A 24,626-nucleotide genomic window follows, 5' to 3' on the forward strand; every position below is an offset into this window, starting at 1 on the left:
AAGTGGAATTTGCCTTTGAAAGAAGCGATACTTCTACCTTTGCAACAGGAATAAAGCAGAAGGATGGCTTCTGCTTCTCCAAGAAGTAGGAAACATTAGCAGAGAGTGATTTGGCAGAGGGACTATAAAAGTTTTGAGAGGAAGAAAGAAAGTATGAAATAGTTTGTGAGCTTATAAGAGAAGCAGAACACTATCTCTGGGCAATGTAGGGTACCCTTTTGAGGTTTGCGACCAGAATTTAAAGTGAAAATAATTAGCTAAATTGTGTGATTTTCTCCCTGTACATTAAGTAGTGCTGAAGCTCTTGGTTTTGGAGCAGAATTAGCATAATCCTTTGGGCTTCTCTCAGATCTTTCCTTCGCACACGGGTATATTTGGTGCTGCATAACACAAGGTGCCGTGCCAAACTGTCCACTAGTTGAATTTAATATCCTCAAATCTCCCTCTAATATGAAATTTCCTCCTAAACCACACCTAAACGCCCTCAGCAGGCGCAAGGTACACCTCCAGCCGCCAGGGGCCGCTATGGCGCTCCTCGCGGGCGGAAGGGAGTGCGACCCTGCGCGGCCTCAGCGTTTCCGCCGCGCATTCGCAGAGCTCTGCGCGCCCTTTACGTCGGAGATCCAGAAGTAGGCGTTTCCGGCCATTCATACTCCAGTCTGTGGGGCCTTCGTTGTTGGGTTTTGTGCACGCTTCGGACCGAGAGCGTGACGGCGCCGCTAGGATGAAGCTCGTGAGGTGAGTAGGTGACCAAGTAGAATGAGGGCTCTGACGGGACGGTTTGGGCCGGGAGCAGGAGACGGCTGCCCCAGTTGCAGGCAGCGCGAAAGCCGCGTGCGCGCGCGGCCTGCTAACGGCCTCTGGCGCCCGCCGCTCCCGCCCTATGTTGGCGGCGCCGGCGCGCGGGCCTGGTTTTCAGAAAGGGTCGTTCCGGGATCCTGTGTGTCTTCCAAGAGGTGGATGTAAAGGCCGAGCCGTTTCTTCCCATCCAGTGTCTCAGGTGCTTTTAAGGGGCAGGGGCAGGCTTACAAGGTCTTGCTTTCGGTTACCTACCGATTTTCATTTCCAGTAGAACTCGTGCTCTAGTTTAAGTTACTTTTCGGGCCCATCTCAGTTCTCAGGAACCGGCAAATGTAACTAGGTCCACGGTCCCTGAGAACATGGGAGACATAAAGAAAATTTATTTCTCTGTGTAAGTAGTTTAATGCGCTTTTAAAAAGAGTGCTTAGAAGCTGCAGAGGTTTATCTGGAAAATAAACCCATTTCCGAAGTGTTTTAAATCAGGGATGGACTTCTGACTTAATGTTACTATTTTAGAGTATTTTTTGATATTCTCTAAACTTAAGATTATTCAACCTACATTCCCCTTTAAAGTAGGCGTTTCATTTAGGGGGGGGAAATCTCCCAACTTGGGGCAGAATCACTTTATGTATTTGTGGCTGATTACACGGATGACCGATATGTCTTTCGTTTTATATCTTTCTACATTTTAATTTCTTTTTTTTAAATTTATTGGGGTGACAATTGTTAGTAAAATTACATAGATTTCAGGGGTACAATTCTGTATTATATCATCTATAAATCCCATTGTGTGTTCACCACCCAGAGTCAGTTCTCCTTCCATCACCATATATTCGATCCCCCTTACCCGCATCTCCCAACCCCCACCCACCTTACCCTCTGGTAACCACTAAACTATTGTCTGTGTCTATGAGTTTCTGTTTCTCATTTGTTTGTCTTGTTCTTTTGTTGTTTTTGGTTTATATACCACATATCAGTGAAATCACATGGTTCTCTGCTTTTTCTGTCTGACTTATTTCGCTTAGCATTTCGCATTTAATTTCTATTATGTTTGAAATAACATAAACCCTTCAGGGTGGAGTTTGTAGAGAAAGCATTTAAGGTGAACTTTTTGTTCGTTTTAACTTGAACTGTAACTGGATAATAACGTCTCAAAATTTAAAGTATATTTTCACAATTTCTTAATATCTGGCAGTCTAGTTAGTGTGCTACTCTTTGGGATCAGTTTCTCTCATTTAAAGATATTCTGTGCTGTGACAGTTTTCCTGTTAATTTCAATGGCTATATTGAATCCTTTTCTGTGTCTTAGAATAAATAAACAAAATTTCTTCTTACTGGAGAAGGCATTTTGAACCAAGAAAATGGGTGTTTGTCTAACTGGATGGCATTTTCAGTTGACTTTATTTCTGTACCTAAGTTGGTGGAACTGTCCTCCTTATCTTACTGTCACCCTAATCAAAAACCTGGGAGTTGTCTTGACGTCTTCCTCTCTTGATAATCCTGATGTCTGATAAATTGCCAGGTTGGAACATTTTTATCTACTTAATGGAAGTATCTCTCACTATCCAATTCTCTTTGATTTTTAAATTTAAATAGTGTGAATTTGGATGCTGAATGATACCATATTTGAATATTTGAATAGTATCTGAATATCTAAGTTTCAGTAAGTAAAAAGAATTCAGATAGTGCAGGATTCATCAGAAAATAATTCCAATCTACTTGGTTTCTAGGCTCAAATTATTGTGTCTGTTTCTCCTGCTCATGATAACCCTCCCTGCCATTCCAGTTACCACCACTGAGCTGTTTAGGCTCCCTTTTTTCACCCATGTTTTTTATTACCTCTTGAGTTAAATATCTCTTACAATAATATTTAGTGTACAGTTCCCAATTTTGAAAAATTTATATACCTGTGTAACCCAAACCCTATCAAGATATGGAACATTACCATCCCCCTCCACCCCCCACCCCCCATTTTCTTTTGGGTAATTATTTAGGAGTGGAGTTGTTGGATCATAGCACAGGTATACATTTAGTTTCATAAGAAACTGCCAAATCATTTTCCAAAGTGGTTGTAACATTTTACACTCCCTCGAATGAATGGTATATTAGAATTCTACTTGCTCCACACCCTCATCAGCATTTGTTGTCAGTTTAATCTAGCCTCTATAGTGCTTTAGCCATTGTAGTGCTTGTATAGTAGTGTCTTCTTTTGACTTTAATTTTCATTCTCCTAATGACTAGTGATGTTGAATACCTTTTCACCTGCTTATTGGCCATTTGTATATCTTTGTGAAGAGTTTGATTATGGTTGTATTTTTCTTTTTATTTTAGTTGTAGGAATTCTTTATGTATTATGCATACTAGTCTTTTGTCAGATATAATTTCTCCTAGTTTGTGGTGTGCTTGTTCATTTCCTTAATGTCTTTGGTGAACATACGTTTATTTTGAAGAAGTCTTAATTTACCAGCTTTTTCTTTTATAGTTATTGCTCTCTGTGCACTGTCAAAGAAACTTGTGCCTACCCTCAAATCATGACGTTATTCTCCAATGTTTTCCTCTAAAAGCTTTATAATTTTACTTTGATTTTTAGGTTTATGATCTGTCTTCAATTAATTTTGCTAAGTGGTGTGAGTTAGGGGGTCCAGGTTCATTTTTTCTAGATGGACTTCCAGTCATTCTGTATTATTATGGAACATAAATCCCTATTATGGATTTCATTTGTTGGAAAGGCTTTCCTTTGCCCATCAGACTGCTTTGGCAGTCCCATGAGCACCTTTTTAGAAAATTGACTGTATAAATGTGAGTCTATTTCTAGGTTCTGTTCTGTTTCATTGATCTGTTTGTTGTTCCTATGTCTTGATTACTGTAACTTTAACCTCTATAGTGCTCTAGCCATCTGATTTGTCTTCCAATGTAAATGTGATCCTGGCAATCATTATTGATGAAAACCCTTCAGTAGCTCTCCTAGAGGAAATTTTTAACAGAGCTTAGGCTTTCGGTGAAAGGAACCTGCCTAACTCTTCCCCACTCATTTTCTTAGACTTAATATTCCGCCGGTTGTACCTATAATTTTTCTGTACATTGTGCTGTTTCTTAACTACCGTATCTTTGCTCTTCACTCTTTGCTGCATATTTCCAACTTGTCAGGCTTCTTACTAGAAATCCACTAAGATTTGATTCCTCATGGGCCTGGTAAAAACCTGTGCACGTCTCTATTGGGCTTTACAATTTAGTTTAAAAATATCTTTTATGTGTCCTTTCTACTAGAGTTTGAGTTCCTTGAAACATAGTCTTACTAATTTTTAATTCTCATTACCCAGCACAGGGACTACCATTATGGGACTACTACGTAATGATAAATATTATTTATCAAAGAAATATTTTTGGGCTTTCTGAAATGTGTTTTGAAGTTTCAGATGTCTTTTTTGCTTTCTGGTTTTCTTTTTATTTCCAAATGGTACATTGCTTGATTTAGAAGGTATTTTATATTTACTTTAATTCTGCCTGCTTCCAAAAATTATTTGAAAGAACTTTTATAAAAGGAAAAGGTATTAATGAGTGGGTCAATTAAAGTAAAAAAATTTTTTTAAAAGCTCAACTAAACCCAAGTGCAGGTGAACAATCGGGGTTAATGTAATTAAAAGTCATTAATAAATTTTGAGCTAAGTTAAAGAACTTTTGTCTGGTGAAATAAAGGAATTCATTGAGAGAGACTTATCTTGACAGCAAATAGAAAAAGATTCAACCCATTAGTCTTTATGAGGACAGATGAGCTGTTTAAAGTTTGGGACTTGTTTTATCCCAGATCAAGTAATTTCCCCTTTTTTGATGGCTGTCTATACCACTAAAAATGTGGTGTTTTAAAGCTGGCTTCCCTTTAATTATTGAAATATTTCAGCCAACTATCACTCAGTGCCTGTTTTAATTCATGATTAGAGTAAAGGTCATAAACCTTACCCTCAACAACAGCGTAGTAGGGAGGGAAATAGATAGTCCAGCATGTACCATTTAGTGTGATAGATGCTATGATGGGGTGTACAAAGTATCTGTTACAGACTAGAAATTGTGAATGTGAATTGCATATTAGATCATATTGTGGGGTTATTGTTCATTTTCTAGGTGTGGTATTACGGTTGCTTGGGAGAATGTCCTCATTAGAAAATGCATGCCGAAGTGCCTGCAAATTTTATTTTTAGGAAATATGGTGAAAGTGTTAAATTGTGTATGTAGAAGGGGGACACACAGACAAATGGCAACACTTCAATAATTTGTCAATCATTCAACTTTCCTCTGCATTATTTCATAATAAAAAGTTAGGGAGGGAATAAAATGACTAGATGAAGTGGGGAATGAATGGATTATTCAGAAAACATTGAGGCACATGGCTATCCAATTGGGAAAAATAATAAAGGCAGATTCCTACCTCACACTGCATAGAAAGGAGATGAATTCCAGGTGGATTAAAACTAAATATAAAACTAGGAGAAAATAAGAGACTTTTTACAATCTTACGTATCTAACTCTTCTGAAACAAATTACATACCCAGGAAGGATCCACAATTTTAACAGTATAAAAATGAAAAAAAAAATAATAATTGTATGACTAAAGAACACCACAAACTTGAATGGCTATGGCAAATTGGTAGAAAATAAAAGAAAAATTCATGTAATTTTTCTTTTTTTAAAAAAAATAATGTAAGTAATTCACAAAAGAAATCCAAATTTCCCATATTCATGAAGATATTCACTCTCACAAGTAATAGGAAAAAATAAATTGCCCTTTTTTCCCTTATCAAATTGACAAAAATTTCAAAGATTGGTAACAATTAGTGCTGGTGAAGATTTGTATAAATGGGTGTGTGTGTGTGTGTGTGTGTGTGGAAATACACTAATGTCACTAATATAAACTGCTAAATGAGAGCAACAAGTTACGGAAGTATGGCCTAATTTATGTAAAAATAAATTTTGTGTATATTCTTATGAATGCATATAAAACAGTCTGGAAGAATAGCCCCATATACATGGAGGAGATTAGAAAGAGAGACTTTTATTTTATTATGCACATAAAAACATGTAATCTTTTACTACCAGTTATAATCATTTTTTTCATTTTTATTGAGATAGAGATAAATAATTGACATACAACACTGTATATATTTAAGTTGTACTGCATGACTTGACTTACATATATTTTGAAATGATTGCCACAATAAGTTTAGTTGACGTCCATCATCTCATATGAGATACAAAAGGTTTTTTCCTTGTGATGAGAACTTAAGATCTACTCTCTTAGCAACTTTCAGATATACCACACAGCATGTTGTACATTACACTCTCATTTATCTTATAATTGGAAGTTTGTGCCTTTTGACCACCTTCATTCATATAATTTCTTAATTTCAACTCTGTGACTTATAATGACTTCAGGGTCTTTATGCATGGATGCTGTATAATGGTTTAGAGAATTGGAAAAGTCCAAATGACAGTTTGTTATTATGTTCCTTTGTAAGTGTTAAGGCTTTAATTCAGGGAAAGCTGAAATTATTATGAGGATTATTAATAGGAATTGATGCCCCTAGCATCTAAGCAGATTTTCAACATCTAGAAATTTTACCCTTTAACTCACTATACATGACTAACGTGTCAAAGGTGAAAAATTACTGTTTTATTCTTACTGTCTTTATAGATTTTTGATGAAATTGAGTCACGAAACCGTAACCATTGAATTAAAGAATGGAACACAGGTCCATGGAACAATCACAGGTATGGAGATTAGCCTGCTTTATAATACTTTACCACTTTACTTTTTCACCCATCTCTTCTACATGCAGGCCAGAATTCATTTTTGGTTGCCTAATGAACATTATTGTAGTACAGATCTCATTCTTTTTGTCTGATTTATTTCATGGACCTTCTTTCTTAAGCCTCTCCTTATGTACTTGTGCTAAGACCAAACTGGATTCCTCAGAGTATCCTATGTATGACCCATTTTCCCGCTTTTATGCCTTTCATGCTTTTGCCTATATGTGTCCCTCTGCCTGAAATGTTGCATCTTCAAAAATATGTTTTACTTTTATTAGAATTTTGCATCTCCTGTTAGACTGTAAACTCCTTGAAGATAGAGGATGGGGTTTCCATGTCTGATTATCTTGGGTGAAAAAATGTGTGGAAAATGGAAAGGGGGCAGTGAGGTACCATAATTTTACATTACTAAGATGATCATTAATAGGATCACATGTTGGAATATTTTCTTTCAGTCTTTTTTCTTACGTGTATAACTCTTTGCTTTAACGATATTGTATATGTAGTTTAATATTTAAGGTCACTGCAATTTACTTATAGTAGCTGTACCCTCCCCCCAAAAAAAATTGTAAAATTTCAAAAGAATTGATGAGCCAAATGAAAGAAAATGCTATCTTAGCATCTGAGCCTACTCTCTGAAATATTTAAATTGTAAATTTATAAATAACTTTTTAAAGCATAGATAGAGCATCTGAGTAAACCAAGAGAAATATACAGTATTAAGCTGATATTATTTGTGAGTGTACTAGAACTTTGCAACACCAGTTACTGTGGAAAGAAATCTGTTCAGTGTAAGATTTTGATACAATCTGTGACCGTATCTGAGGAAGTGTAATTTCTGTCCTGTTTAAATTCTGTAAACAGTGATATCGTCTGCTTTCTCATGAGCTCTGTGCTTTTTTAGGAACTCAAAATCTAATGGTGGAAGGCACACACACACAAAAATAATATAATGCAAGGTTTACCTGACATACATTAGATGATGTTAGGGAGGGCAACAGTAAGTTGGGGGAGCAAAATCTAGTAAAAATCTTATTCCCTCCTCCACTGACAACCACTGTTAACTAGTTGCTTGTACCCTTTATATATTTTAGTCATCAGAGTAGTGATAATCATATTATCTACTGTAGGGATATTGAAGATTAAATTAAAATGTCTCAGCATGCAATTCCCAGAACATAGAAAGAGCTCATAAATCTTACTTTTTTCCTCTCCCTTGATGGATCAAGGTCCCCAAGGAGATAGAATGTATCAAAAATATATTAATTTGGGGAAAGAAGACTACTTCTCTTACTGGAAGGAGGGAGGAAAATATTAGTAATAAGATTAGTAAATTTCAGGTGAATGTTGGGAAAGTTGAGAGAATTCATATTTTCTTTCTGGCCTTAACTTTCTAGGGACAGAAATTAACTAGACCTTTGGTTAGCCTATTTAGATCTATTGGTAAGGGCTCCAAGAATCAAGTATTTCTATTGCAATGCCATACAGTCATCCTAGAATGTCTTTCTTTTATTTTGCAAAACCTCATAAAAAAATAATGCCTTAGTGAGAAAAATAGTTTGAGGCACACCACTCAAAACCTGTGCAACTTGGTAATCCAAATACTAACAAAAACACTCCTAAACACCAACAAAAAACAGTGAAAAAGACATGTTAAATTCCTAGTAATAAGGAAAACTATTGCTGTACGTATAGGACTTGATTTTTAAAGCAAAGATGAAGGTAGCTTCGTGGAGTGGGATGTAAAGAAGTTATGGAGACAATGGAAGAACCTTGCGATAAGCATTGCCTACCTTGAGATAAGAGGAGGATGCGTGGGGATAGTGGGAATAGGCATATGTACCAGTCGGCTTCTTCCATGGCTTGCTGCATTCACTTCTATGAGCATATCTAACTATGTAAAATGTTTAACATGCTAGGGAAAAATCTCTGAAGAAAAGATTTCTGATTTATACTGACAGTATACCCCCATTTACGAGTTTTACACAATTATGTAATAGACACTTGCAATTTCGCAGAACAGTACTCTTTTGTAATATATTTACTGTGACTTGATAGATTAATTGGTTGCCTTCCTTTTCATGCTAATAATTGCCGTCTTTTTTCCCTTTAGGTGTAGACGTCAGCATGAATACACATCTTAAAGCTGTGAAAATGACCCTGAAGAACCGAGAACCTGTACAACTGGAAACACTGAGTATTCGAGGAAATAACATTCGATATTTTATTCTGCCAGACAGCTTACCTCTGGATACACTACTGGTGGATGTTGAGCCAAAGGTGAAATCTAAGAAAAGGGAAGCTGGTAAGTTTAAAAGATTATAAATGTTTTTGTGAATGATATATTTATACCCTAATCCACTATTCAAAATATAAACATTTGCAAACAACAGGTTTTTTTGTTTGTATTTTTGTTTTTGTTTTTTTATTGCCTTTACTTGCCATGAGTGTGTATAGTATTGTTACCAGTGTTGCTATTGAAACCACTGATGCCATTCTTCCTGTACCTTTGTGCATGGTCTGGTCCCCACCTCCAACATACTTTGGAAGATTTGGAGATTGAGTCTTTATTCCTGGTATTCTGAAATTTCCTAATGACTTGGCATGGAGTCTTTGCTTGCCCTTCATTTTTTCCCTCCATTTTGTTCTGGCTACATGGTGGACCCTTTCAGCATAGATATTCTTGTCTTTTAGAGCTAAGAAATTTACTTGTATAGCTAATAAATTTCTTCTCTTTTAATTGTTCTGTTATTTCTTCCTGGGATTCTTAATAATTGGATCTTCTGGCTGGTTCTCTACATCTTTCATTTTTCTCTCTGTCTCTGTTCTCTTTTCTGAGACATTTCCTTGACCTTATCTTCCAATCTAGCATATATTTAATCTTCTATACTCCTTGTTCTCTGACTTTTCATAGAATCTTTGTTTGTTTTAGGGATTTTTGTTTTAGGGATTTTTTTTTTCCCCTATCTGAAAAATATTGGATGGGATATTAACCAGTAGGATATTATAGTTTGGGGGAGGGGGTTGAAGTTTTATTCTGTACTTGGCATTGTTATTTTCCTCTGATTTATCTTTTTATTTGGTCTTTATATTGAAGTCTTAAGTATCTTACACTTTGGCCGTCTATTATTTAACAAGGACCCAAAAAGAGAAGTTCTTGGAAGGGAGGCTGGCCTCCTCAGCTGGTGGGTATCACTATAGGGCAGTTCAGAAGTGAGTTGGCCTCTTTACTGAAGAGACCCAAATTTCAGGAAGTCTTTTCTGTAGTTGATTTCCTCACAGATTCCAGTCACCTACCATGGGAGACTTAATGCCTCACAGCTGGCATTGTAGGAGCAGGGCAGGAGAAAGGTGTTGAGTATGTTGTAGACACTTAATATAATGATTTTGAGACTTTTTTCCTTCTACCCACACTGAGAAAGACACTTTGCATCATGACCCATTCATACACTGAAACAAAAGTTGCAGGAACAGTGACTTGGTCTTAATACATGCAAATGCCCTTAAGTTTTCTATCCTGTTCTCTTTAAGTTAAAAAAAATTTCGGGTTACAACCTATAGCTTGAAAAATACTGACTTAATCCCCTTCTCTCTTCCCCTTAGCTCTGTGCCTCTTTGCTGCTATCCAGTTTGCAAGTGTTTTCAAATCTGAAGCCATTCTGCCTCAATGTCTTTAGGTTTATTTTACCTTTCCTCTCCTACCTACCTGTCAGGGAAACAATCATTAGATTTGCAAGGCAGGAAAGAGGACTGGCCAGTCTACTGCTCCGCCTAAGGATTGTCAACCATTTTGTTTGTTTGTTTCAGTCTCACCTATGGTTCCCAAGGTTCTAGGTCTTTCACAAATTATTCCTCAGTCTACTTTCTGACTTAAAAATTCATTGAAATCTTTCAAACACTGTATTTTCTCTGCTTTTGGGGAGTGAGGTTCCTTATGGATATTTACCATTTTTATTCCTTTTCTATATGAATAGTATTTCAAAATATGTGGTTAATCTGTGTTATTTTAGCAGAAGTCTTAGACTTACTCTATTGCTTTAATTGGTAAGACTAGAAACTTAGAATGTGACTGACTTGAACTTTATGTCAGGATTTTTAAAATATTCGTAGCTGTCCAAAGAGGAAATAAGTTCATTTAGGTAAGAGTTTTCTGTCAGTCATATTCAAGTAGAGTTAGGGTGACCAGGCGACAGGGATATTGCTATATGGATTAAAATACTAGGTTATGCTTGGATCACATGACTTAAGGTTCTGAAGAGTCATGAGGTTGTTACTTGATACAATATTTTTAAACTCTTGGCTATGAATTAATTTGTGTAGATTGTATTCAGTAACAAAAACTCAGGCACATAGGGTTCATGTTCTGTTCCATTGATACGATATCTCTTCCATCTTGTGTGAGGTTCATATCATTTGCATTGCATTTTGTGGTCATTTTGAGACATGATACAAAGAAAAAATATTTTAAAACTTGATGGATTTCTCAGTAAATATATTCAAACAAACTACAATAAAAGATCTCTGTAGCTGTTCTTGGTTCTACGTGATAGTGTGGTGGGAGGAGTGATTGAAGTCACATCTGAGAGAAGCTAAGTTAAAGTTTTCTTTACCATAAATGCTGTTTGTGGTGGCCAGGTAACAGTACAGAAGAGAATTTACCCTGCCTTGTTTTTTTCTTCCCTCAGTTGCAGGAAGAGGCCGAGGCCGAGGAAGAGGAAGAGGACGTGGCCGGGGCAGAGGAAGAGGGGGTCCTAGGCGATAATATCTCTCAAGATTACTGTTTGAAAGTGACATATAATTTGGGGTATTTTTTTGTACAGCTTTTGTTTGTTTATGTCAGTTTTTTAAAAAGTTAAACGTAGGACAGTTGTCTGTTGACTATATCAAGTTAAGTTTTAATAGTTCATATATTCATGATAGTGACAGCTGAAATTATTGCTAAGCAGTCTCAGAAGAATTCCAATCTTAGATCAGGCTTTTAATTTTTGAACTAAAGTATTTCTTTTATGACTACATGTAGAATATACACCTTTTTACTTCACATGCACTGAGTTTGTTTTACTTTGACTCAGTGGAACCTATTTTCTGTGGAACCTACCTACAAGTGAAATAATGTTATAGTTTTGGGACTTCAGAAGGTAAAGTCCTATGGAATGGGTCTAAAATTGACTCTCTTTTTCTGAGTTTTATTCCATGGAGACTAAGTACTTAGTAAAAGGTAATTGAGATCTTCTGATTCAGGATTCATTGATTTTGTTGTGGTTAATTTTTTGTTTTGTTTTGTTTTCAGTAGGTTCTCGATAGAATATAGTTTTACATTCTTCTGGGTTGAAACTGCAGATAACGTTCACTAGATTATGAGTTCTAAGTAGTGTTGAAACGTGTTAATGTGGAATGTACCTGTCAGTGGTTCTTTGATCAAGTACTTTTACAAGGAATCTCTTAAAAACAAAAGGAAAAATACCTACTTTAATAGCAAAACTGGATTCTTTCCAGTAGTTAATAAGGATTTTTTTTTTAAACTGGTTAAGCTTAGAGAAAAATTCTCAGTATGTGCAATTCCTTGTAAAGCTTACCACCATTTGTTTATATGCTAACGGGGAGAAAACCTAACTTTGAGGATTGGCGGCAACTAAATCTGTATTTTCACTTAATTATGCTTGTGGAGTCTTGTTTTTTAAATGAGGAAATTTTCTGCAAAGACTGTTACATAAAAAGAAGGTTTTAGGCCCTGTGAGAGGGTTACATAAATTGAGAGATAGCAATAGCATGCATCCGTGTGTGAGATTCTTTTCCATCTATGATCTATTGGTGCTCCTATCATTGAACCTGTCTTCTGCAAGGGAGTCCAATGATGCAGTAAGACGGAGAGACTTGAAGGAAGCAAAGAAAAGACCTGGCACAAGTCAATCAACGTAAGTTGACTCTTGTTTTCATGGAGTTTATAGACTACAAGGGAAGCAGAATTAAGTAAAACACTGATACATAATTACAAATTGTGACAACTCTGATGAAAGAGTGCTTCATATCTTGTCTATTGTATATTGGCTTCTCATTTTGATTTTAAGTTATATGCCAGTGTAACATAAAAGATGTTTTACATGTGCGTTTTAATGTCTAGATGTTTGCAACGTGTGAAACCAATCCAGTAATAGTTTAAACGTAAGACTAAACCACAGTGGTTACTAGATTAACACTAGAGGTCATTTTTTTAAAAAATTTTATGTGGAAAGAAATACAAAGAAAAAGCTGTTTGAACTGATTGCCATTATTAGCTGTTAGGATGGTGCAAAAGTAATTGCTGTTTTTTGCAATTATTAACCTTTTAAACTGCAATTACTTTTGCACCAATCTAATATAAAGGACGCACTGAATAATGAATAGAAAACAGACCAGACTATAATATGCTTCTCTTGTCCCACTTCCCCCAAAAAAGTACATAGGATCTTAGTGCTGCTGCATTTTGCACACATCTGATATATTAAAGCTTAAGATTTTGTGAAATTTAAGGATTTAAAAAAAAAAAAATAAATTTGTTATTTAGGTAGGAAACTAAGTGAAATAATAGAAAATCAAATTTCACAGCGTGTTTTAATCTTATAATTATGTTGGTTATGCAAGAATGACTTAGTATTTTGAAATGTATTAGTGTAGTTAGCATTCAAACAATTCACATGATCTATAATGTCAGAATGGCATTTAATAGCATAAAGCACTTATTCCTAAAAAGCTAAACTGGAAGATACTTTCTTAACATGAGGAAGAAAATTCTTCTTAAGCCAATAGTACACATTTTCTAGAGACATTAAAATTAAAACTGCAATAAAAAAGTGATATTGGGGGCCGGCTCGGTGGCTCAAGTGGTTGGAGCGCTGTGCTCCTAACGCCAAGGTCACCTGTTCGATTCCCACATGGGCCAATGAGCTGCGCCCTCTACAGCTAAGATTGTGAACAACAGCTCTCCCTGGAGCTGGGCTGCTATGAGCAGCCGGAGGTTGGCGTAAGCTGCCTACCACAGGCTGCCATGTGCTGCCATGAGCAGCCCGCAGCCATCGTGAGTGGCCAGCACCTCAGCCGTGAGCTGCTGTGAGCAGCCGACTGCCTCAGCCAGGGCGGAGCGCAAGGTTCATAATACCAGCATGGGCCAGGGAGCTGTGTCCTACACAACTAGACAGAAACAACAGCTTGAACCGGAGTGGGGGGGGAGTGATATTGGCCTTCATTATTTAATGTGAAAATTCTTTTGGATCCTAAAAATTAAGGGGCATACTTTGGAAAGGAAAAGGAATTTGCAATGTTTACTATTTTCTGTGTAGGAATGTGGGAGTGTTCCATTTATCTGAACCAGCTTTTCCTCAGTAAAATGTTAAAGGTGTCTATTTTATATTTGGGGTAAGGTTGGTATATAATGAGAGATTTAATTTACAAAATAACAGCAAATGCTCTAGATTTCAAGTGCAGTGGGTTCTTGTTATTTGTGGTATTTACGTTCTGTAAAATTGCAGCACACAGTAAGTGAATACTAAACCAGTGCTCATAGGGAAAATACAGAGTTAGATTCTATGGGCCTCTGGTCGCATTTTCAGCTGATCAGTACATAACATTGTTTTATGTGTGTTTCTGTTTAAGGACAATTTAATATTATTTCATTTACCTTGATTTCACAACCAGCAGCACTATAACTCATGCCTTGAATGAAGCTTTTTTAACACTTGTATTTTTTCCGAAAAGCACATGACAGCCTTCTTGTGCTATGTTTAAGCACTATCTTATGGACTATTTTAAACAAAATCACAAACAAAAAGCACAAAATACAAACAAAAAGAAAAATGTGGCAGTAAATAGACTATGAAAGGACATTTGTTTACAGTATGAGAGCTGAAACAATTCAACCTCATCTGGGATCGTGCACATCAGGTGCCAGATTTTTTGCTGCATGTGCATGCATGACTGAAAGCACCAAGTATTGATTCTGGAGTTACAAATGTAGCCAATAGGTGACTTCTCAAATACAGAATCCCTGAATGATGAGTATTGACAATACTGAACTTATTTGGGTAAGATTATACCAAAGAATTTTATATACTTTGTTACCATAGTGAAGCGATACTAAGATGGATTTATTAAATATTTTAATATCTCAAGATACGTCATAAATGGTATAAATTTAGATTTAGTATCAAATTAGCAAGCCTTTTTTTTACCGTGTTTCCCCGAAAGTAAGACCTAGCTGGACAATCAGCTTTAATGCGTCTTTTGGAGCAAAAATTAATATAAGACCTGGTCTTATTTTACTATAAGATCCAGTCTTATTTTGCTATAAGACCCGGTTTTATATAAGACCGGGTCTTATTAATTTTTGCTCCAAAAGACGCATTGGAGCTGATTGTCCGCCTAGGTCTTGTTTTCAGGGAAACAGGGCAGCACATAAAATAACAAGTGCAACTAAAAATTGATGTCTTAGATTTGATGAACTACAGAAATTATAGTGTGATTGGCTATTAAGTAGAGTCACATGAGTTACTGTAACTATTCTGTCTTTAAAAGATGATACGTATTGTGAATCTGCAAGGAGAGTAAGGATTTTCCATGTTTTCTAGAACTTGTAATTTTTCCCTTTTAAGCACTTGTGGAACTATGGCAAAATCAGTTCTAGCTGTTTAAAAATTCATGAGTCAAAACAAATAATGGTACCATATACCAGGGTGGGAAGACTGAAGTATAGAAATATGAATTCTCCCAATTTATATAGGTTTAGTCTGCAGAATTTTTAAGTTCTTTATTGATAGTATGTCAAATAATAAGAATTTAATGCTTATTCTGTGCCAGGTTTTTCTCATTAACATAGGTTTTAATAAAATTGCCAAAAGATATTTTAGTGGACAGTATTAACTACCCTTCTCGTTTGACAAACATTGGCATGCTTACTCTATGCCAGGTTTTATGCTAAGTCCTTTACATGTTATTTTAACCCTCAGAACAATTCTATGTAGCAGATGGCGTATTCTGTTTTCAGAAAAACATTCCCAGAGAGGTTAGGTAACTGCCTAAGTCCCACAGTTTCTAATCAGTTGGAATTTAGTTACAAATCTGTGTCCAAGAATCCTATGTTCTTAACTGGTAAATTGGCTCTGATGTTCAGAAGAATGAAGAGGAGATTCATCGTTTTTGTAGAAAACAGGAAGAAGTGGGGGACTTTACGAGATACCAAACATTGTAAAATATTAAAAGCAAAGGAATTGATCTTGGTACACATGGAATTTTCAGCCAGATTTCATTTTTTATTAATTTTTTAATAGTGCTTATTGCTACAAAGGCAGAAGACCATTTGGAATCGGCTAATGGGAAGGTGAATTGAAAAACTAAGCAGGTATTTTAAGATATCTCAAAAGCTTTAAAATTTTTCCTGCACTTTGATCCAGGATTTATCCAAGGAAAAGTTGAGAAGTTTAATCAGAAAGGTATTCATCACGCTTTTTAATTAAAAAGGAAAACAACCCTATATGTCCAAAATTAGAGGAATGGTTAAGTAAATTACAGGAGTCTCCAAACTTACTCTGTAAGTGGCAAGATAGTAAATATTTGACGTTTTGTGGGCCATATGGTGTCTGTCTGAACTATTCATCTCTGCTCAAAGCAGCAGTAAGTAACAATAGGTAAATGGGCTTGGCTGTGTTCCAGCAAAACTTTACGAAAATAGGCAGAGGGCAGGATTTGGCTCAAAGGCCATTGTTGCCTAACTGCTGAGATACACTGTAATGCTAAAATTCCCTAAATATACACTTAAAAACTGTTTTGGCAGTCTACTGACTGGGAAAAGATAGTTGCAAAGCATAAGACAAAAGCATTAATATCCAAAATATAAAATACAGGCATACCTTGTGCTTTGTTTTATTGCTGTTCATAGATGTGCGTTTTTTACAAATTGAAGGCAAGACCCTCCACAAGCAAAAAGATTATGACTCGCTTTATTGCAATACTTGGTTTATTGTGGTCTTGAACCGAACCTGCGATACCTCCAAAGTATACCTATACTCCTTTAAATTAGTAAGACAATCCAATAGAAAATTGGCTAAAGATTAAAGAGAGGCATTCACACGAGCAAAGTCCAATAAAATGTGGGGAAAAAAGATGTCTAACATTTCTAAATCAGAATGCAAAGTTAAAAATTTGACACATTTACCCAAGGAGTAGATACCTTCAAGAATGTTGCAGTATTCTTTTTTTTTTCTTTATCAGTTGATGTTCAATATTATATTTTAGGCAGTATTCTATATAATAATATTGCTAATTATCTAAATGTTCAATAGGAAAAGAGTTGAGTAAATTGTTTAGTAAAATAATGAAAATGAACTAGAGCTGCATGTGTCAACATGGATGAGCCAATATTGAGCAAATAATGCAAGTAGCAGAATACATATAGTTTGACATAATTATATAAAGGAACATGTAAAACTTGTTTAAGAATCCTGAAATATGTTTAACGTTTAGATGTGCATGAAAATTCAGGACAGCAATCACCTCTGAGGGATGGAAGGAAGGAGGGGAGTGTGATTGCAAAGGCAACATGAATTTTAACTGGGCAATGTTTCTTAAGCTGGGTGATGGAGTACTTAGGTTGAACCATATGAAATTGCTGATATTTGATTATCTTGACTTACAAAAACAGTTTCATGTGGTTCAGCTTACTATTCGTGTGGGGTGTTTTAAAGTATTACATAATTTTCAAAGTTGTACTTGAAAATTTGACTAAAGGGAAAGAAATGTTAATCTAAGTACTATCACTTCAGCTACATTATCTCTGAAAATGACATTGGTGAGTGTGGGCACAAAAGGTGGACATTTGCCACATTTTTGTTTAATAAAACTTAAGCTTGCTAGGGAAGTTTCAGAGGCCATCCACTGTCAGCCTGTGGTGTGCTGGGAAATGTTCAACAATTTGTAGCATTTGCTGACTTCTCTACCGTGGCAATTAGAAACTACCAACATGCCATGCTGTCAACCAGCTCAACATTTCTGAAATTTTGACAGTTGGCCTTATACACGGATATTGCAAATCATGACCATCTCTCCACTTCCCCTGGGGGGGAAAAACAAAACTTTTTTCTCTCAGTTCCTGCTTGAAGGATAAACAGGTCATTGTTCATATCTGGATTGGTAAACTAGACCTCTTTTACTGTGATCCTGACATGATGAAACTGCAGAATTAGAAGTAGCCTTGGAATGGTTGGTTGATGCAGGTCTGGAGAGTTACACTGATGGGTATGGAAACCAATAAAACCCTTCCTCTGACTGGTTTACAAGGTCTTCATTCGTAGGCTTTCTGGCTAGCTCCCAATTCTTGACTTCTGGGCCAGATTTACTCGAGATCAGCCAAATTTCCAGGGACAACCCATGTTCTCATCCTCTTAATGCCCCTACAATCTAAGTTTTACCAACTCTACCTCTGGCTGCCTGTTTTAGCGACAGAGGCCAAAGGTGATACTTTTCACTTTAGTTAAGTTGTAAATGTACCAAGGTCTACATTGCCATGTGTGTTGAAGAAAATTTTCTTATACAGTATTTGGAAGTTGTGTATGAACGTGATTTTTTATTAAATATTGGGTGTCACATTCCTGAAAACTGGGAAACTGGCCATTTGAGAATAGGCACTGGGGATCCACGAGTGAATGACAAACTCCCACGGTGTGTAGACCTTTAAGTAGTATTTCTGGTGAATACCTTGTGATAACTGGTTGCAATTGACAACTAAATTAGTTGACGTGATTTAGAGAATTACACTTATGTCGGTGTTGGGAGATACTTTGTAGTTTAAGTTAATATATCAGAATAGCTGACTTCAAGTAATTTTGTTATACCTTTTTTCCTCTAGATGTTAAGCCTTATTTTTTTTCTGAAATTTCATTTTTAAGTCTTTGAATATGCTTGAATTTCTACAGAGATTTGTATTTTTTAAAAAACAGCTTTTTGAGATGTAATTCACATCATACAGTTTACACATTTAAAGTATCCAATTCAGTAGCTTTTAGTATATTTACAGAGGTGTGCACCCACCACAACCAGTTTTAGAACATTTTATTATCCCAGAAAATAAATCCCATCACCCTTAGCCATCACCCTCCAATTTCCTGTTGTCCCCCTATAACCCTAAGAAACCACTAATCTACCTTGTGTCTTTGTAAATTTGCTTATTCTGGACATTTCATATAAATGGAGTCATAATGTGTGGTCCTTTATGATTGACTTCTTTGACTCAGCATGTTTTCAGGGTTCATCCAAGTTGTAGTATGTGTCAGTACTTCATTTTTACTGCTAATAATATCCTGTCATATGGATATACCACATTTTATTTATCCATTCATCAGTTGATAGATATTTGGGTTATTTCCAATTTGGGCTACTATGAGTAATACTGCTAAGAACAATTGTGTACAAGTTTCTGTGAACACGTTTTAAATTTTCCTGCATATACACTAGGAATGGAATACTGATCATATGTGGTAATTAACACTTTGAGGAACTGCCAGACTTTTCTAAAGTGGTTGCACCATTTGACATTCCCACCAATAATGTATAAAATGTCTGGGGTTCCAATTTCCACATCCTCACCAACATTCAATTCTGTGTTGCCATAATTATAGGAAATGCTATATCCATGTACCAAATTAAAGAGACTAAAGTAAAGACTACCTTCTGGGTTTGAATGGCAATTTTTTTTCTCCAAGAATATTGCTACATTTTAAAACACGTCAGTCATTAAAATCACTATAAGACAGCATTTCCACCTGCATAAAGTGAGGCTCGGGAACATTAAACATCAATTAAATGTTTCCCTAAGTCTATCCCAGGACTACTGTGAGGAACACACCACAAGATCAGCCTGTGCCTGGGAAAGAAGGTGAGAAGCCATCCAATATCTTGATGACTGAAATAGGATTCCAAGAAGCTATATGCTTCTGGAACCAAAACCTCCCTATCAACTCTTGTTCCAAATCACTGCCGTAATCTCCAAATCACTGCAATAATTGCCCCTTGATAACTGGCTACAGGGGAGAAGTAGAGTAGGTCCTGGACAATGGGAACGGCTAGGCAGTTAAGGCCCCAGTTGTCCTGTCTACTATAAACAGCCTTCATAGTGGCAGAGGTGGCCATTTGAGGACAGCTGTCCCTGAGCCTTCTACTCTGGGGAACCTCTCAGGTTATTTTGATGCATCTGAAAAAAGTCATACTGTCTTTCCACGGCAAGGAATCATTTTCACTCTAGAAGCCAAAATAAAATATGAAAAGGCAACTGATAAGTTCCAAGACTAGAGTGTCAGTTTTGTGTCAGTTTATGGGCAGTTTCATGGTCATTCAGCAGCTACCTTTTTTCCAGTAAGAGCCTTCTAAATCAGGTAGGAGATGTAGGCTCTAGCGGGGTATTTTAAGTTAAACAAGTCACTTCCACATCTGCTTGTCACAGACTGATCTCTGCACAATCTGGATCTGAGTTCTAGTCTGCAGTTTTAAGATTTGAGCCAGGGGGCTGGCATTTGTTTTTATTGCGTATTTCCCCTGGGCTGCACATATAGAGCATTTGATAATTGTTTTTTGTTCCATCTTGCTGGAAATAGTGTATATCGTCTGAGAGATTCAGCTAATATGAATCTTAATGTGCTGGTAGATTAAAGGAAACCAGTAAAGTTTTGGAGGGAACAATATTAGGGTTCTCCAAAGATGTGGAACCAATAGGAGATACTTATATAGAGAGAGATTTATTATAATGAATTGCATCACACAATAATGGAGGCCAAGAAGTCCCCCAATCTCATCTGCAAGCTGGAGACCCAAGAAAAACTGGGGTAGTCTCAGGCTGAGTCCAAAGACCTGAGAGCTAATGATGTAAGTCCAAAGGCCTGAGAACGGGGTGCTGATGCTGTAAATTCCAATCTGAGGGCAAAAGAAGACTAATGTCCAGTTCTAAGGCAGAAAAAGCAAATTTGGTCTTCCTCCGTGCTTTTCTGTCAGGTCCTCAATGGACTGAATGATGCCCACCCTCACTGGGCAGGGCAATCTGCTTTACACAGTCTACCAACTCGGATCTCATCCAGAAACACCTTCACAAACACACCCAGAAATAATGGGTAACCAAATATCTGAGCAGCCCATGACCCAATGAAGTTGACATAAAAATAACCATCTCAGGGACCAATTCTTTACATCGTCTATCTTGATCATGTTCTCATTTGCATATCTACTCCTCACCACTAGTTACCTTCACTTCAAATCTAGTGTCTTCTATCAACTAAACTGCAATCCTCCCTTTTAGACTATTTTTGTATACTTACACTTTTTTTTATAACATTAACAATCTCAGTATGTGTACGTGTAGATATTCTATTAGCATCCAACTTAGAAAGCAAACATTCTACTAAAAACTTTAATGAGAAGCATATTTAGGCCAAGGTCTCTGGATTATTTTTTATTAGATTTATTATGGATTATATTTCAGTAAGAATGTGTCTGAGTTTTTTACACATATTTTTATAGTAGGTTGCCAACCTTTACTAAATGTTCTCATAAAATGGCAACTCTCAGGGAATAGCCATGAAAACTAACCTAAAAATTGTTTTTCATACCAGGGACAACAGGCCTGAGCCTGTAAAATAGAATAGTGCTCATAAAATAATGAGGGTCAAAGAGCCTTGGTCATTTCATCTAGGTCACTCTCATGGGAACCTGTATTCTGTTGCCATTCCTCAGGGGCATCTGCTAAAAGACAGGCATGGATGTCCCCCACACTGTGGGGCTTTCTGTTCTGTGTGTGATTCACACACTGGGTAAACTATGTTCTTTAATCCACCTTTACTATTAATAAAGCAGGTCATCTGACCCCATCTGTCTTCTCAATTTGATTCAAAACCTAGAAATGAGGTATGGTTAGTTGGCACTTTTGAAACCCCAAAACATCACAATATAGATATAGATAAAATCCTAATCAATTTGGTCACAAATTCCTGATGCATATATAGGACACACATGCATACATGTATCTACCCATTTTTCCATCCCTGCTTTATTTAAATATGGATTGAAGTCAACCATGAACCAGAAAATTGGAAATCTGAAATTTTGGAGACCTTGGGTTAAATGGCTTCTGTAATGTACACTGTTAGTCACCAACATCATCAACCTAATATCCATTCTCTGCTCTTACCAACAGAACTCAGTTTTGTTGGGAATAGAAATGGTGTTGAGCTTTAAAAGCTTTATTTTCCCACCCATGTTGTACTTATTGGAAACCCTTTGACCAAATGGAAATGTCTCTTGAGGGCTTCTGGAAAAGGTACTATTTTCAGATAAAAAGGGCAAGATCTAACTTGGGGATTTTACTTTTTTCTCTTTTTAACTGAAGTAAAATTAACATACAACATTATATCAGTTTCAGATGTACAACATAGTGAATTGATATTTGTATACAGTATTGTGAAATGATCACCACAATAAGTCTAGTTAACACCTGTCACCATGCATGGTTACAGAATTATTTTTCTTATGTGAAAACTTTTAAGGTTTACTCTTGGGGTGGCCAGATGGCTTATTGGTTGGAGCACATCCTCTCAACCACAAGGTTGCTGGTTCAATTCCCACAAGGGATGGTGGGCTGAGCCCCCTGCAACTAACAATGGCAACTGGACCTGGAGCTGACCTGTGTCCTCCACAACTAAGATTGAAAGGACAACTTAACTTGGAAAAGTCCTGGAAGTGCACACTGTTCCCCAATAAAGTCCTGTTCCACTTCCCCCAATAAAATCTTAAAAAAAAAAAAAAAAAAAAAGTCATATGCCTGGGGCATGACTACCCATGATGACCTGCTGTTAGGAACTTATGATCGGATCACCCTGTGAGGTTACTTTCCATAGAACCCCCTTTTTTTGTCCACAGTTCCCCCTTTTGGTCAAAAGTCAATCTGAAGTTTGCACTGATGACCAACCTTTTAGTTGTATGGTGTGGTCTCACAGTGCTAGGAAGGCTCATTCTCAGGAAGTCTTAGTGTCTTGTTGACCATTGGGGATGGGGCACTACTGTACCCATGGGATCTGAGTTGAGGTTGAATTTGTCCCAAAAGGGAAGGGCAGAGAAATGGATGAAAGTCAGGTCTTATGGCCTTCATTGCAGGGAAAGAAAAGAAATGATACTCTGGATCATTTCTGTTGTATGAACTATCACAATCCAAGTTTTGCTTTCTGTCTTATTTTTCTGTATTTGGCATCTAGTATAACATTTACATAAGCCATGAAAATAATATTAGCAGTTATCTTGTACATGCTCAGTCATCATGAACATTTGGACTTTGCAGAAAAACCCAAAGAACAAGTATAACTATTATTATGACTAATATCATTGGCAAATAGGTAAAAATGATCAAACGAAATGGATTCCGGGTTTAATATCAATCCAGAGGTGTTTAAGCCTTGGTGTCTTGGGAGAGCTGTCCACCTCTGGTGTTGGCCACTTCTCATCCTCAAGGAGACTTTGATGTCCATAGATCGATAGATACCAATTCGTGGTTAGGCACCTGGTAAGGTCCCTTCCAATGAGGTTGGAGAGTCTTTTATTTGATGTACTTTCCAATAAACAAAATATTCAGGTGGCAGTCAATGATCTTTAAAGATTTTGTCTCCTGGGAGCTCAAAGAATTGGGTTAACACCTAAACAACATCATACATTGATCTATTTATCTAAATTCTTCTATATAGTTTCATTTTAGCTTTTTAAATTCTGAGAAAATCTCTAACAGATTTTTTTTCTTTTCCTTCTGCCTAATTTTGTAGCCAGCTTTTTCTAACTGTGCGTGAAAAAATTAATTTAGAAATATTAAGGGATCCTCATTTTGGCCATTTTAGCATTAACGGAAAGCTGATTGTTGTGGCACTTATTGGCCTGAGAGGCACAATTTCCCATATTAATTTTGAGATCTGTAGCATCTGAACAAACTTCTATGGAAAACAGCTTTTACATGCACATCTCCAGACTATCCAACTGCCATGGATATATCCCTATAAGACTGCCCTATGCCCTAGAGGAAAATGTGTAGGCAACCCCACAAAGATTCGTAGTCACCTAAGAATACCAGAGCAAGGGGCAGGGAGAGCTTACCATAGGTTGCCGGAACCACGACGATTTCCAAGACATGGGCCCCTCTCTGGGGCCCCTCTATCTCTCAGGGTAAACCCATTCCAGGGTGCCCTGCCCTCCCCAGGGCTCCCGCCGTCTTCTCCAGGATTGGCTGCACTACCACACTACAGAACTCATAGCACCCATCTCTGACACTCCAGATTCGGGGATCTGAAAAACTGTCGCCACCCCATTGACTATTCAAAATGAGGAAGCAAGTGTTGTTTTTCTTTCAGAGCTAAAGAGAGTTCAGACTCTCATTTAAGCAGCAAAGATATTGTTCAAACTCTCAGTAAACAATCTAATTATAAAGCTGAAATTAAAAGCAGCAGCCCTTTTTTTTTTTCTTTCCCTGGGTTACCTCAACCTTTATCCACCTGGAAGATTTTCTAAGAACAGCTCAAATAACATCATAGCTTGCTGTTTAAAGCAAGGAGGCCCGAGATTTAGAGAGACTCACCCAAGTTCATTCAGCTTTAGTTCTACTCCCACTGCTCTCTACCCCATTCCCAAAGAGGTAAGGTGAAAACATGGGGGAAATATTTTCCAATTAGTGAGGTATACAATAAATAGGCATTGTTTTTGTCTATGTAGAAATGGAGTTTAAACAGATTCTGTCACAAGAGCCATGATTTAATTAGAGTAAATAGAAATTGAGTGGAAAGTCTAACAAGGGATAACAACCTAAATATGAATAAAAATTATAAATTATTTAACATCACTTCATAATGCTTTCAGCTTAAGGTTTGGGAATGGGGAAGAGGCTTTTTAAAGCCAGACTTTCCAACTCCATTTGCCAGATGCCTTGCAAGTGGCTCAAAATACATAATTACAAAATATTCTAACATTCCAGTCAAGACCTAATT

General features: G+C 36.7%; 1 protein-coding gene across 1 annotated transcript; it reads left to right on the forward strand.

The window, feature by feature from the left end:
* The first annotated feature begins 581 nt into the window (after positions 1–581).
* SNRPD1 (small nuclear ribonucleoprotein D1 polypeptide) lies at positions 582–19,292 on the forward strand. The gene is made up of 4 exons (XM_019741279.3): positions 582–738; positions 6,488–6,564; positions 8,717–8,908; positions 11,289–19,292. The coding sequence occupies exons 1-4, from the start codon at positions 725–727 to the stop codon at positions 11,363–11,365; spliced, it is 360 nt and encodes a 119-aa protein (XP_019596838.1). The 5' UTR covers positions 582–724; the 3' UTR covers positions 11,366–19,292.
* The last annotated feature ends 5,334 nt before the right edge of the window (positions 19,293–24,626 follow it).

This window comes from Rhinolophus sinicus, chromosome 4 (genome assembly GCF_057876585.1).
Source record: "Rhinolophus sinicus isolate RSI-liver-muscle chromosome 4, RSI-T2T, whole genome shotgun sequence".
In the NCBI taxonomy this organism is placed as follows: domain Eukaryota; kingdom Metazoa; phylum Chordata; class Mammalia; order Chiroptera; family Rhinolophidae; genus Rhinolophus; species Rhinolophus sinicus.